Below are 16,054 nucleotides of genomic sequence, written 5' to 3'. Positions count from 1 at the left end.
ATTTGTATTTACTTTGGCATAACAGCCTAAGTCCCATACAAACACGCCGGTACCTATCCGTGGATTGTGATATTTGGACGTGGTGAATCACGTGTCACGCGTGGTGAATCTCATCGCTTGCGAAAAGCGGAGACACAACCCTCTGTTGTATTTCTGTGTATAACCAACATAGCTGAATTTTTAATGCTGTTTAACCATGTAATCTTTTCTGTAATTTATTTTGCTTTTGGAAAAATTACCTATTTGAAAAAAGCTGGCTGAAAAATATTGGCATAACAGCTTAAGTTAAATCAAGAATGGAAAATCTTTGGAAAATTTGAGCAGATGTGGCAATTTCGCGCGTCCGTTGAACGAAATATTGACAATCTGCTGATCATCGCTAAGAAATTAGCGACATTCCATCAACTAAGCAGCACTTTAGCAATACTACTGTTATTATTTGGCCGCTCAAACACACAAATATTAATTGTGCATTAAATCTAAAATATACAAATACACCATAATAATTTACACGGCCAAAGCCATAATAATTCACACGGGTCATCAATTCTTTCTCTGATTCAAAATCTGAACTACCAGCGCTACCGTCAACAGCTCAGTGTCATCACTGCCAGTAGCGCCAATAACACCAAACTCGTGCCTGACACACAAAAGTCGTTTCACTCAATAGCGCAAGTAAAATGTACTACGCACTCACTACTAAGAAGCGTCAAAAATTCGCTTGGAGTAATTTCGTCAATGAGCTACCATTGAGCTGGCACCGCATTGGCGCTGGCGCCATGCAATTTACATCACTAAAATTGCGCGAATGCCCAGGCTCATGACTTCAATACTTATATTTACAATGCTTTAAACTTTAAATACACCTCTGAAGTTGCTGCGCATAAAATGTGTACTAATAAATTCCAATACGCATTATACGCAGATGTAACTGATATATGTGTTTTTGTTTCACCCCCTATACTTATATTTAAAGCTTTTATAAGAACAAGCTTCTATTACTTGTTAATAAAACGAACTAAAAAGTAAAAAATAAAATTAAAGAAAAAAAAACTTTTTTAAAAATAAGCTTTTATTATTTTGGTTAATAAAATTAACTAAAAAGTAAACAATAAATTGACTCTAAAGAAATATAACACTTTATAAGTTCATTGTAAGTTTAAACGATAATTAGGCTTTTTCGTCTGCGACAAAAAAATTCTATATTGTACATAATTATATATTTTTAACATTAAAACTTTACACCTAAATTATTAAATCTTACAGTTTATATCACAGTCCTAATTGTTCTAATAAAAGCGTGTTACATTGCGATAGCAAGAAAAGGAGATCCTAAATGTTCTTAATTATACCATCAAAATTTAACACGTTTTTTATTAGAACAATTAGGACTGTGATATAAACTGTAAGATTTAATAATTTAGGTGTAAAGTTTTAATGTTAAAAATATATAATTATGTACAATATAGAATTTTTTTGTCGCAGACGAAAAAGCCTAATTATCGTTTAAGCTTACAATGAACTTATAAAGTGTTATATTTCTTTAGAGTCAATTTATTGTTTACTTTTTAGTTAATTTTATTAACCAAAATAATAAAAGCTTATTTTTAAAAAAGTTTTTTTTTCTTTAATTTTATTTAATTTTATTAATAGGTCTAGCACAAAGACCAGCGGGTTTGAAGAAGACAATTTTTGGTCCAAATGGAGCAAAGTGGCAACCTTGGATATAATAGATATCATGAAATTTATAAATATGAATGCTTCTAAGCGGCAAACGACCCGAACCTCCTACATACTACAGATACTTTTTTTTTTACTACAGATACTTGTGTGCTTACATAAATACATACATACATACATCAATTACAAATCATATTAAGCTCTTCTCTCTGAATAACAAAATTGAAATATACAGCTCCTTTTAATGCTCTTGAATAAAAAAAGCTTCTGAGCGCACATATGGTCGAAAGCACACGAGCAAGCTTTTTGAATACAACATCGAAAAGTATAAGTAGATTTTATTTTACTTTCTGCAAGCAGTATGAAATGCATACAAAATGTGAAAGACGTGAAATTGAAAAAGTTGAGAAAAAAGTTTGAAAGTAATTAGAAAATATTGATAGTTGGAATGCAGTACAGCTTTGGTAAATTTTGAAAACAAAATCTACGCTAAAATGCTAATACTTTCTAATAATGCAATGAAAACACGTACTTCATTATAATATCAAAATAAAATAGTTTTCCGTGCAAAAAGGACGAAGTACACAAAAAATATGGCACACCAAGAGAGTATAAGAAAGTGAGAGAAATTTTCAAAAAAATTGCTTCGAACATACATAGTAGACCGTTTCAGAATTTTTATTTATTTTTTTTTTTGATATGCAAACACCTTGCTCGCGGTATGGGGGAATCCTGAATATGAAGGTAAGAGTGAGTGTAGTCTTTGTAAGTCGTATGTTTTATGGAGGATGCATGTAGAATGTAAATGCAGGCGTAGTGTGTGGAAATGGTATATTGTACGGATTATTACAGAATGGGTAAGCATAGGTGTAGTGTGTAGTATTGGTATGCTGTATGGAGTAAAAGTGATTGCAAGCGTAAAGCTATAAACACAATGCTTTAAACGCGACGAACTTCGCCTTGTCAAAAATAGAACCCCCGTGATTACATGAAGGTGAACACAATGAAAGCGAAGATCGAAATTAACGCGACGACATGTGCGATGATAGATTTCATTTTTTCTTTAAAATAACAAAAAAATATTATATCCAAAAAAATTGCTTGTTTTTTCTACTGCCAAAACACATTCAAAAAAAATTGGGAGAGATGTCTAAGGACGTGTTTCGGTATCATTATTAATAAACTGCCAACTATTGATTAATATTATTAAAAACTAAAAGGTAATTAGCACAAACATTTGCTAAATTCTAGTTTTTTCAATCAATTTTTTCAACTAACCGGCGTACGTGCGCTGTCAAAAATTTAAGCCCATGCAAGCTTATGGAATCGTACGTAACGTGTGCCATATATGTATATGTTAACTGCATTTTTTAAATTAAAGGGCTATAATATTAATTTTGCGCGCCCTGATTAAGATTTTTGAGAACCAAATGTGTCTTTCGATACAGCTCTTAACATTTTGGGCGTGTTTCAATAGTGCTAAAGCAAAGTATTCAAAAAGTTTTAATTGTTTTCATCTTTATTTCTGTAAATGGCCACTCTGAATAAAAAGAGTCAGAAAATTGCGCCCGGCTTTGTGTTTTGAGTAGACGATATATCTGCGCGTAATATGAGAAATGAGTCGTATATCGTGTTCGCTCGGCATTGTGTTTACAGCTTAAGTGTTGTCACTTCTACAGCACTTAATTTGCATTTGTTTGTAGCAATAAGTAGGTATCTTTTGTAAAACTAAATATAATACTTTTTTTAAACGAAATCGCATCCCAAAATTTTCAATAGCGTCTGAGATAACATATTTCCAAAATTTAGGACTTTGATTTATAATATGCATTGATACACGCATGCCCAAAGCTTATGTATATGCTCAGAGGGGTTTTTTGTATATGGATATAGGTGACGTATTGCCTTGAGTTGCAGATGATTTCGCTCATATAAACTCTACCGTGTACCTTGTTCCCTCATAGCGCTACATTGTAGCTCTCCCTCTACTACACCATACAGTATACCAATACCACATACTACGTCTACGCTTACACATTCTGTAATACTTCATACTGTATACCAATAGGACACATTACCCTTACAAATTTTGTAATCCTTCATATATACTACGCTTATATAGGAGGTTCCCCCATACCGTGAGAGAAGATTTGTACACATCAAAAACTAATCAAATGTTAGCACTGAGTTTATTGTTAAGAATGAGAAAAAACAAAAGTATTTGTCATGGTATAAAAAAGAGGTAGATCCACTCAAAATTTTTTGACGTATTTGGAGATTTTTGAAGTTTCATAATGGTTGTTGTTTTGCTAAAAGCGTTGCCATACCGTTACTGTTTAAGGCGAAATTGTGGTTTTTCGGGATGGATATTTCCTTCAGGATGAAAATGCAATGGTCATCTGAGACAATAATAATATGCTTAGCACGAATTATGTACATACATGTTTATTCAGAATACAGTAAAATATGCAATTTTATCGAAAAGTGGTGGATAATGACTCATACATTGGTTAATGGCTCATATCTTTATGTCAGCTTGACTCCTAGACAGAAAAAAATACCCGAAAATCCTGTTGTTCTAGCATGGCCCTATTATCATGCCTCTACAGTGGATATTTCTCAAGGCATATTGAGAAAAAGTGTACCTCCAAAGTCTGGTAGGTGTTTAATTTGTTACGTTTGTGGGACGCTACATCCATGTCAATGCTAAAAGGGCACAGAATGTGTTTAGACGGGGCTTGCCCCAAGGTGACCCCTGGTACAACGGGCAAAACAACTCTCATAACTAGTGGCTTACCTGCAGAGCTACTGGGCAAATGTTGTTCTCCCTACAAAATGGTTTAATAATTCCCTCCTCAAGCGATACGCTGAAATTATACAATAAATAAAAAATGTGGACTTTTAGCTAATTTATCACCATTCAATTTCATAAAAATTGCTTTTAAGTATGCTAAACTCTTTAGAAATTGTGGTGTCGGTTTATAAGGACCTCCTTGGGCAATCAGTTGACATGTGTATTCTTTTGCTTTGTATACTTCGATCCATGTTTCTTCCACCAAAGCAATTTTCGGGAGCTCGAAAAACTTATTAAAAACCTTTTCTAGCCTCATATTTCGTATTAAAATATTTCCAACGCATGCGGCTAATTTTTTTCTTTTTTATTTAAAATAACTATGAAAGTAGCTTGGTCGTATCCCTTAATATGAAATCCATCAAAACTAGAAAAATTCGTAACATTTTTCAATCTGTTAGCTTGTTTTTGGTGAAATTGTCATTGTCCCCGCAAAAGTCAACTGGCTAACCTCACAATAAATGGAACTACCTCCATTTTTTGTATCATGGTATTTGTATAATAAAACTTGTTTGAAAAAAAAAAACCGAATCCTTTTTTGTAATATGAAAACAGTCTAATGTGCGTATATACATACATACAGCAGCGAAAGTGTGTACTCTTATTGGCACGCTCGTTTGCACAGTTGATTCCCAGTGCTCCATCATAGTGCCAAATCTTGTTTATACTATTAATTGATTTTATTAATACGTCATTAAAATTATATATAATAAAAATTTATTATAGTAAATTTCGCTAAACAATTTTTCTTTAATTTGTATTGTGTGCATATAACTTGTGTGTATGTTTCTATATAACGGCAATTAACGTATGAATTTTTATGTTTTTTTTACATACCTACATAGTATATATTTATAAATATGTATATATCAATTAAAAAAATTCGTTTGCTGTTATTAATAGAATTTTTTGTGTTTTATATATTATGTGATGTGAAGTTTTAAATAATAACAAGTGAAGCGTATAAATTTAATTTCAATTAAAAGTGTAATACATACGTATGTATATACATATATGTAAGCACAATTTTCGCTTTTATCAAGAAATAAGTAAAATAAGTAAAAAAAAACACCTTGCAATAATGAAAATTAATTGAAGGAAGAAAATATTACATGGCGCAGCAGTGTGTATATACAAAATTGGACTCGGTTTAAAAATGAGAAAATGGGGCAAAGTTGTATGCTCATGCAGTGTGAAGATGGTGAAGGAAGCGCCTCTCTTCCCACTAAATACTGGAGCATGGCATTTGTTGAATAATAATTATATAAATTTATGTGTGTGTGTGAAGCGTAAGAGGAAGAATAAGAAGAAGAAGAGGGAGCGTAAAATAACTATACATACTCACACGCACCCTCAAATATTAAGGGGTTCGTTTCGTTTGTTATGAGTGATTTTCAATAAATTAAAAATTAAAAGTATATACAAAATATTTAAAAAGTTCCTTCATATATGTCCCTACATACATATATGCATATATGTATTCATGTAAATGCATTAAAACGCACCGGAAAATGCGCCCTTAAACACAGACATAATGTCTATCCTCAACGCGCTGACAAGACACATACATACATATCATATATGTACATAGGTTAACCCCTTAAAAATTGGTAAATGAGAATAGAAAACCAAGTCATTTTATGAAAGGAAAATCAAAATAACCATAAGTTAAACAAGTAAGGAATTATAAGTTCGGGTGAAACCGAACATTACATACCCAGCTGTGCACTTGAAATGCTGTTGTTGTTTGTTTTGTGTGCTTAATAGTGTTACAAGGCTGCGCAATAATACATATACATATGGTTCTATTCTGAACTAATTTTTCATCGAGGTATGGCTCCCGAAACATAGAAAATTGCTTAGTCATGAAAGGGGCGGTGCCACGCCCATTTTTTTAAATTTGAAGTTTTTCCTATTTATTGTTATAAATCCACTTGGGAAATTAAATACCATTTATATAAAGCTCTTTTTTATAGCTTATTTTATTCGTCCACAACCCTTTTAAAAATCTTTTATATAAAAGTGGGCGTGGTCCTTAACCGATTTCGTTAATTTTTCTTCAAAGCATTCCTTATAGTAAAGGCAACCTCTCTGCCGTATTTTGTTACGATAGCGTTAAACCAATTATGATTAATAATATTTGTAAAATTGATTTTATCACAAGTGGGCGGTGCCACGCCCATTTTAAATTTTCGTCAATAGTCTCAATATCAGTCCACACGTCAAATTTCAACATTCTAGGTGTATTATTTACTAAATAATAATTTTTTGTGTTTTCCAAAATGTTACATATATAAAAAGTGGGCATGGTTATTATCTGATTTCGCTAATTTTCAATACCAACCTATTCTGGGTCCAAATAAGCTCATATACCAAATTTGGTGAAGATATCTCAATATTTACTCAAGTCATCATGTTAACGGACACACGGACGGACATGGCTCAATCAAATTTTTTTTCGATACGATGATTTTGATATATGAATGTCTATATCTATCTCGATTCCTTTATACCTGTACAACCAACCGTCATCCAATCAAAGTTATAATACCCAGTGTACAAGTACAGCTGGGTATATATATGGAGTAGGCCCTAAAATAGATGTAGTTAGACTTGGTATCGGTAGCAGAAATGATTGCAAACTGCAAGACGCTCACTTATTCAAAATTACATATGTATATATGTATGTACATATGTATAGTCTATGTTATGGCCATGAACGCACTCCGTTATTTTCATAGACATCAGTAGAGGTCTTTGGATGCCCATTAGGAACATACGTACTCAAGGAAGATATCTTCAGATATACACACACGCCCATATTATGTTTAGTTTTAGAAAGTTAAATATTTTGTAATTTACTGACTATGCCACTATTAGAGCATAAAAATAACGATTTTAATATTCTTCTACTTTACTCCGTACAGTTGTTGTTGTGGCGATAAGGACACTCCCCGAAGGCCTTGAGGAGTGTTATCAATGTGGATGGTCCGTACAGTCGAAACGCGAAAAAAAAATTATTTTGTTGTTTAGTGTTAGTCAGAAGGTGTTTTCGGTAAAATTCGTAATATAATCGCTGTAAAGAAACTCCTTGTTGTTCCAACAGTGGCAAGATATCCCATTCGACAAGCACTTTCTCATGGCCCTATTACCCTGCCGTCTATCAAGCCTTTTCGGTGGATATTTTTTAAGGCATTTAGTTAACAATGTTGGGTATATTGAGAAAAAGTGTACCCTAAAGTCTGCAGTGGAAGGCAGTACGCCGTTGTTGTAAATTCAAGGGTGTGATTCTCACACTATTTTGTTTCCTACGTGCGGCAGGCAGTCACTCTCAATGACCTGGCAAAGTTAAAAGCACATAGAATGTGTAAAGGCGGCGGTTGCCCCTGCTACAGCGGTTATAAGAAATCTCTTGTTTAGTGTCTGATCTGCAGAACTACCGGGAATGTAAAAATAATTTGTTTTGGAGTTTCAAAACAAGAAAAGTTTAAGCACAATGTGTTGAGCTAGAACATCTTTCCTCATAAGATAGCAGAAGGTCGGTGACGAAGAACTGCCAGGGTGCTTTGTACGACAAAGATGAATAATTAAAAATTTCTAAGTGAAGATAAACATAAATAATAGTGTCAAAATCTGGGGAAGGAGGGTTTCGGATCGGATATTCGGAGAAAGCTTGGTCAGTGAGGTGAATATGAGTTGTTTATTTAGCAGTTGTGGCTCAGGCGATCCCAAATTCCTTACGTAGGGGACTGGATGACCTAGAAGGTTTAACGTGGTCATATCAAATCGTTCCCGTGATGATCGGCCTAGTACCTTAATGGGCAAAGGACCATCAACCAGTGGCGTGCCTTTCATACAAGCCGAAAAGTCCGGCTTGTCTAGCGGAATGCTCTATTTTCAAAAAATTAAATTGATGACATAAATATTTCTTTTAGGATTCACAATCATGTTTAAAGCTATTTACCGTTCATAACACGCGACTTTGCGCCCTCTGTTGGTGAGGAGCATATTCTATTTCATTGCATATTTTATAGCGCCTCAAATAATTCAATGCTTCGGAAAAATGTCATCCCATTTCCACTTACTGACTTTTACGAGACTTTCAAAATTAAAAAGTCACAGTATTCGCTTTCTTTTCTCTTTCGTGAATGAAGGCGCACACAGACGAAGGGTTTGTGCGCTTGTGGCTTTACGCTGTGAATGGGTGAGAATTTTATATGAAATTTGGAAGCCGGCTTCTGCGACTGTAGCTACCATAGATGAATGGATTTGCAACTCTTTGTTTCGAGAGAGCGCTGTCAAAATGCACATTTTTTATAACATTTATCAATGATGCCACTCCAAACAAAAATGAATAGATCTGAAAATGGGGATTTTTGACATACATTTCGGCGATTATAGTTTCAATCATTTAATAAAATGATAGTCGTAAAATATTTATTTCCTTAAAGTTATTTTACAATAATACGACTAGTTAGAGTTAAATATAAACAAATCTAAGTAAAACTAACATTTCGATTAAATTAATTTGTCAAATATTGTAACTGCATTTAACTCGCAGTGAAAACCATATATTCTTTTGAAATTTCAGTAAATCGGACCTATGATATAATAGTTAACATAATTTAATGGATAGGGCTTATCCTATATGTCTGGCGTTCCAGGTTCTGTGATCAAAATGGACTGGTTGCATCGGGAGTTCATATTTACAAAACCTGTTTTTAGTGATAACTTTTGAATGGGAAATAATATTTACCCTCCGCCTTCGAACTAGTAATACTTACACTAAAACAAGTATTTTTATCCTTTTTCCCATAATTTTTGAACGCTATTCTACAGTTGTAGGTCAAACTTAAGTTTACCAAAATTGTTGGCACGTTTTTCGTTTTGGCTGGCACATTATTTGTTCTGGCATCCGCTTCAGCTGGCACGAGGGATTTATCTGTGATTGTTGCCAGCAACAACTAGAAGATAGATCCCTCGTGAGAGCGAAAATATGAGAACGTAAACAAAAGATTCGTATCAATCTAATCTATGGTAGCTACGTTGGCTTCAACTAGTTAATTAAATCCCTAAAATAATCAGAAGCCTATACGAGAGGTGTTTCAAGTTCAAGCTTAGCATTGAAAAAAATGAAAATTGTTTTAAATTTAAATAATTTTTCGGCTTGTTCAACAAAGTGGCGGATGCCATGGTGTGGTAGTAGCATGCTCCGCCTACCACATCGAGGGTATTGGATTCAACTCCCGGGCAAAGTAACATTAAAATTTAGAAACAAGTTTTTCCAATTAGAAACAAAATATTCTAATGGAGGTCGAAATTTCGTGAAGATATAAAAAATAAACTAAACGTTTAATCGAAGTACAAACGAAACCAAAAACTTATTTAGCTTGATTTTCATTTCAAGGGACTCATATTTCGGAAAAAGTACAATATAGTTGTATTAAAATAAGATTTTAGTATACGAGCCGGACCCGTGCGCATCTTGCGCAATCAATATAAAAGTATCTTATCAAATATCAACAGAAATCAGCTATTCTATCAATCATTTAAAACAGCTTGCGCTGCCATCTGGCGGATGGTAGGAACTGCCGGTAAGGCAGTGCAAATATTCACAATAGTGCCATAGTACAAATAGATTTCTTTGTGTGCTCACAATCGTTTATTTTTAACAAATTATTTTAATAAAATATAGCTAAACAAAAGCACTACGACCAAAATTTCCCAAAGCTCGCTATTAGCCCGAATCTCCATCTTTACATCCAAAACTTTATTTATAGATTTGCATTTCAAATAAGAGCGAAAAAGGGACCCGTACATAAAACAGCAATTAGAAATAACATATATGATACGCATGTACTTCAATTAATAATATTAATAAATTTGCGCAGTGTACCTCCGCTGAAATGTAGTTAGAGCTCTTTCCAAAATTTTGTCGTCCTGCAACAAAGGAGGAGCAAGAACCCTCTCACAAATATCGGTTTTCGAGCTCGTAGCAGCGCGTTAGAATATTTACATGTTAAGCCACGCCAGTTCTAAAAGGAAGACCAAAATCCTCAGACTTTAACGTTATATACATATGTATATAATACACTTATTAACTTTCGCGGTGTGTTTTTGTGCTTACGAGAATGACAACAGAAAATTTTTGAAACACTGAGATGGTGGAAGCAAGCAGTCCGCTGACAAGAACTTTACGTGCAGACACCCTTAGTATTATATTCATGAGTTCGCCTGGAAACTGGAAATATTATTTCTGAAACGGTCTAATATTCACAGTATTCTAATTTTGATTAATTTTTAGCTTTAGAAAAACTAAAGCAGTATAGAAGGCTTAATTGAATAAAAACAAACATAGTAAAAATAAAAATGGGCAACGTGTGCAGCTCTGGAGATAAACGAAAGAAAGACAGCATATCAGAGAAATCAGATGAGTAAGTAGAAATACATTTAAATTACGCAGTGCTCTTTTGTCAATCCCAGGTTACCCGCTGTCGTAAAAAAAAATCCGTTTTTGTGTCCTTTTCTATGCCAAAATAAATGTTAAGGGCAACCGTGGGCTACCTTGGCTTAGTAAAAGAGTAAAGTTCTTTTGGTTGCAAACAGTTACTGACCATGGAATAGAAAGAATTATCGTTGCTGTATGTAAGCATGTACACTTCCGGTATATTACTTTTTTTTAAAGGACGTTGGCATCCGTCTATGGATCACCTTACGTCATTACGCAGTGTACCCTTGAGGTACATTGCTCTATGAGCAAAGTACTTTGCTTCCGAGGCAGCACTACATTTGATGTCTGTGGAGCTGGTCATTATATGGAGCTGGTTATTTCTTTATTTATTTCTCAAATAGTGCGGACTATTCTAAGTCCCGGGCAACTGCTACACATATCTCTTAGTATGCATGGATATAACTGAACTGGGTATAAATGCCTGCAGGAAACTGGGAGTCAGCCTGGCCACCTATGGCATGCTTCTATGCAGATGGGCTTCGAGTGAGCTAAGCAAAGGATGGGTGAACACTACCTCTTGCAGGGAGGCGAGATCCTTCTGGCCGGATGGCTTCGAGTTGCTAAAACCATTGAGCTCACCAAGCTCTTATCGCACCAATTGTTCTACCAAGAGCTCTAGAAAGCTTTGTTGCCTTCAGCGAAATGTACGTAGAGCAAGAAAAAAATGCTCTCAGTGGCTACATGGGTAGGTCGAGGATCTTTCCTTACGATCCTCTGCGCGCCTTTCTCCCTGCACATAGACGTGTGCATATCTTGCCAAGATGTTCGTCAATGTAAATCGCTGATGATTTTGTGTCGTTGAATGTTCTGTTGGCTTCGCGTTTTTTAACTAGGAGGTGATCAGGTAGTTTGAAAGTTTTTTTATCATGTAACCTGGCACTATTGATAACTTTCCTTTTTTTTCTGTTTGCGCCAAATATATTATGGATAAAAGATAAGCAATACGATAGAACCCCTAAGGTTAGAGAGCGCAAATAAATAATTTACTCCACACTCAGCCTAAAGTGAAGCTGGTAATGTAGTTGTTGTGTTAACGGTGCATCGCCCCCTTCCGATGGCTGCGATGATGCACGTGCGTACCAAATCTTTATCCGAAAAAAATTTCCACAAGGTATGCTCCATGCTTTGTACACATCACAACAAGCCGAGCATGGCAGCTTCATAATTAATGGTTCCACCAATCCAGAGGCACGCGTCCTCCGTACGCTTGCCGGGGCGTCAAAAGAATGGTTCCAGTGCCAAACCTTTACTCATTAATATAACATGACTTGTCGTAAGGCAGGCGAGAGCTGGTAATCGCAACTCCTGTCTGTTTCGGTAAGGCCTTAAACCAAAAAAGTCAATGTGAAGCGCTAAAGCTGCTCTCGTTCTGACGAGAGTCATTGCTCCGTATTATGTAGTTACCGCGTGGCCGAGTAGGAGCGAATGATAGCACAACAGTCTGGACTGAACGTGGTCGAACAGCATTAGCTGCTTACTCTGAACTACAATCCATTAAACTCTAGTATAAGTGCGGCGATTAGTTGTGTAGAACCAGAATCATTGCTGACCTAATTTCGGATACTATAGGCATGATACAATCTTCAATCCCACCCTTGGTCGTATCCTGTTTGATTGTTGATTATGATACGCTTGTTGCAATTTAGCGACGTTACAGTTATTCTTTAAGAATACAAAATAACATAGCATCAATCATTTTACAGCTCCTCGCCGTATCAAGAAGCCAATAAAAAGGAAATTCAATTAACATCAGTTGGGAATAATAGTGAAAAGCTTGCACCATTGGCCGATCCAGAACAAGTGCCACCAGATGTGTCGTTAACAACAACCGCACAGAATGAAGCACAACAAACACCCAATGAAGCCAATAAAGATGCATTCAAGGGAAATCAAGGCTTGGAGAAGGGTATGCTAAAATTAACTTACTCGCATGTTTGTATATGTATGTACCTATGTATAAGTTGTTAGTGTGTTAGTATACTTGCAGGGAAATTAATAACTATTGAAGGGCATTTCTGGCTCAGATCTTTCTTAGTTCAGAAACTAGCGACCATCTCTGGCTAGAGCTTGCCTCCAGTTTATTTGAGGAAAACGAAAGGAAATAAAATGGGGAAGGGAAAAGGTAAACGGAATGTAAAAAAAATGGGAAAAACAAAATTATAAAGAAAGGAAAGGATGGATTCCATAGGTAAGAAGGAAGAAGAAAGATGTTGTTGTTGTTGTATTAACAGTGCTTCGCCCCATTCAGTAGGTGCGACCACTCACAAATTGTCATCAAAGTCCTCTAACGGGAGTCCAAGGAAACTTACAGTTTAAACAGGGTGGACCATTGAATGTTGGTGTAAGACGTTTCACATTTCAATTGAAAAGATGGTCGGTGCCTTGTGTGGACACGGGGTTGGTTCTGGACAAGTAAGAGTTTATCCTGTTTCAACATTCAGAACGAAGGCGAGCCAGGGTGCCTCGTGTCTCTTTTCTGCTTTCTTATGCAACGGTTGGATAATGTAAATTGATGACGGAGTTAACCGGGCGCGATTTGGCAAAGGTTAGGTTAAATTGAACCGACTGGTCTATGAGGACCTCACATGTTGCTTATAGATATGATAGATGGGTCACTCCTTATAACTGGAGTTTTAGCCTTTAGCTGCGCTCGCAATGGCACGAAAGCAAAACGTTTTCGATCGTTTACTCCTCCAACCCACACTTCCTACATCTGCTGTCACTGACAAGACCTAATTTAAAAGCATGTGACGGCAGAAGGGGAGTGTCTAGTCAGAATACTCTTCATGAGCCTCACTTTTCAATGATAAGAGTAAGTTTGTAAGTCTATGGTTGTAAGAACTGCACGTGATCTTCGACACTTTGCATCCCCTTAGCTGGCTCATCTTCCTTTTCATTTCCATCTACTCCCATAACACTGTGCTACACTGATTTTGAACTTCAATAGCGACCTAGTGTCCGTTGTAGGTCTTGATGAGTAGATCAAGATGCCGTGTTTCAAAATTTTCTAACACCCCGAAATTTTCAAGTTATTGTTGAAAAACTGTTTTTCTTGGTCCTCGCGCATTCAAAAATTCGTTACTCAGTCATTTTTCCATCAATTTTTGATTGCTTAACAGCTTTGGAAAGCTGAAAGATAGGGCTTTAAAAATATATATATTTGTCTACACTTTTTATAGCAAATTTTTGAGATTTTTTAAAAGTTATCTAAAATTTTCTCGTTTTTTTTAATTTTTCAAAGCTTGACGGCTTTTTAATGTATCATTTCTGTAATGAATTATTTTTTTTCTTAAAGAGGTTGAGAGAACATTCTATTTCGAGTAAAAAAAGTACTGGCTGATTAAATTCGGTTGGGAATTGTTGAAATGACAACACTTTTTGTGAACAAGAAAATTTTGCTCTCATCGTAGAATCGATATCGCGCCATGTCAGGATTGAATGTATAATTTCAGTATATCGCTGCCATCGTATTGATTGCTTAACAGTTTTGGAAAGCTGAAAGATAGGGCCTTACAAATATATATATTTGTCTACACTTTTTATAGCAAATTTTTGAGATTTTTTAAAAGTTATCTAAAATTTTCTCGTTTTTTTTTAATTTTTCAAAGTTTGACGGCTTTTTAATGTATCATTTCTTTAATGAATTATTTTTATACTCAGTTGAGCAGAGCTCACAGAGTATATTAACTTTGATTGGATAACGGTTGGTTGTACAGGTATAAAGGAATCGAGATAGATATACAGACCAATTCTAAATATTCTCGCGGAATTTTGTTCTCGCGGATTTTTTTATTCCCGCGGAAAAATTCCTCCAATTCTGTTCTCCTAGGGAAAACAATAATTGGGGAATAGGAATTTCGAATTTTCGAAGTCAGCTGTTTTGTCAATTGAAATTTCGTTGCACATTTCTTATTTTGTTTAAAAAATTGAAAAGTTTAATTATTGTTGCAAATTTGTTGGAAATTAAGAAATTAAATATAAACATTGCACAGTATTTATTGCATTTCATGTGGTATTCACTGAAATGAGTAATGAATTGGTGCCACAGCAACATCAACAGCGGAACATAAGAAGAAGACAGCCGCATAACACAAATCTGCCGGAGTTGCCTGCTTTCATTCAGCAAAGCAATTTTCTGGCCGCCAAGTTGAGTTGAATTCGTCCTTCATCATATGCCAAAATCTATTTAAGCCTTATTAAAAAATCCTTGCGCAATTTCTGGATGGCTGCATCAAATTTGTATACCAAGAGCTCTACCGTTGCTTATGATATACTTTTCAACTTAAAATAAAGAATATTGTGGTTGTAGTTGTTGTTGTATTAGAAGTGAGAATATTGTGGTAGAATATAAATACATCTTTTAGCACAAATTTGTACAAATAAGTGTTCTTTCTTAAAATAACGAATTTCCTTTAACTATTTTGATGCATTCCCTTTAATTTAACAAGTGAAAAAACTCCTATGAAATGGCAGAGAAATCTCCCTCTCCCTCACATTCATAATACCTACTTTTCTCCCATAACCGGTTTCCGCTTTTTCGAACATTTTTCAGAATAGGAGGAAAGGGAGAAGTGAAAAAACTCACAAGGAATTTTTATTTAGAATACGAGGAATGGGAGAAGGGAGAAAACTCGCACGGAATTTTCGTTTAGAATTGGGCTGATAGACTTCCATATATCAAAATCATCAGTATCGAAAAAAAATTTGATTGAGCCATGCCCGTCCGTCCGTCCGTCCGTTAACACGATAACTTGAGTAAATTTTGAGGTATCTTAACGAAATTTAGTATGTACGTTCCTGGGCACTCATCTCAGATCGCTATTTAAAATGAACGATATCGGACTATAACCACGCCCACTTTTTCGATATCGAAAATTTCGAAAAATCGAAAAATTGCGATAATTCATTACCAAAGACGGATAAAGCGATGAAACTTGGTAGGTGGGTTGAACTTATGACGCAGAATAGAAAATAAGTAAAATTTTGGACAATGGGCGTGGCACCGCCCACTT

The 16,054-nt window shown here is 35.2% G+C and overlaps 1 protein-coding gene across 9 annotated transcripts in view; it reads left to right on the top strand.

Moving 5' to 3' along the window:
- Positions 1-16,054, top strand: part of LOC137239232 (uncharacterized) — a 145,841-nt gene that overhangs the window by 91,911 nt on the left and 37,876 nt on the right. The window contains exons 2-4 of one of the 9 annotated variants that reach the window (XM_067764278.1): positions 7,459-7,519; positions 10,836-10,965; positions 12,746-12,948. In XM_067764278.1, coding sequence (XP_067620379.1) covers positions 10,901-10,965; positions 12,746-12,948 — 268 coding nt within the window. In that variant the 5' untranslated portion in view covers positions 7,459-7,519; positions 10,836-10,900. Of the gene's footprint in view, positions 1-2,046; positions 2,300-5,322; positions 5,340-7,458; positions 7,520-10,835; positions 10,966-12,745; positions 12,949-16,054 lie in introns of those variants that run through there. The other 8 variants (XM_067764276.1, XM_067764275.1, XM_067764282.1 and 5 more) reach the window with 8 other exon arrangements.

The sequence above is a fragment of the Eurosta solidaginis genome, chromosome 2 (assembly GCF_040869045.1).
Source record: "Eurosta solidaginis isolate ZX-2024a chromosome 2, ASM4086904v1, whole genome shotgun sequence".
NCBI lineage: Eukaryota > Metazoa > Arthropoda > Insecta > Diptera > Tephritidae > Eurosta > Eurosta solidaginis.
The sequence above is the reverse complement of the archived record's forward strand: the minus strand, read 5'-3'. Positions and strand labels throughout refer to the sequence as shown.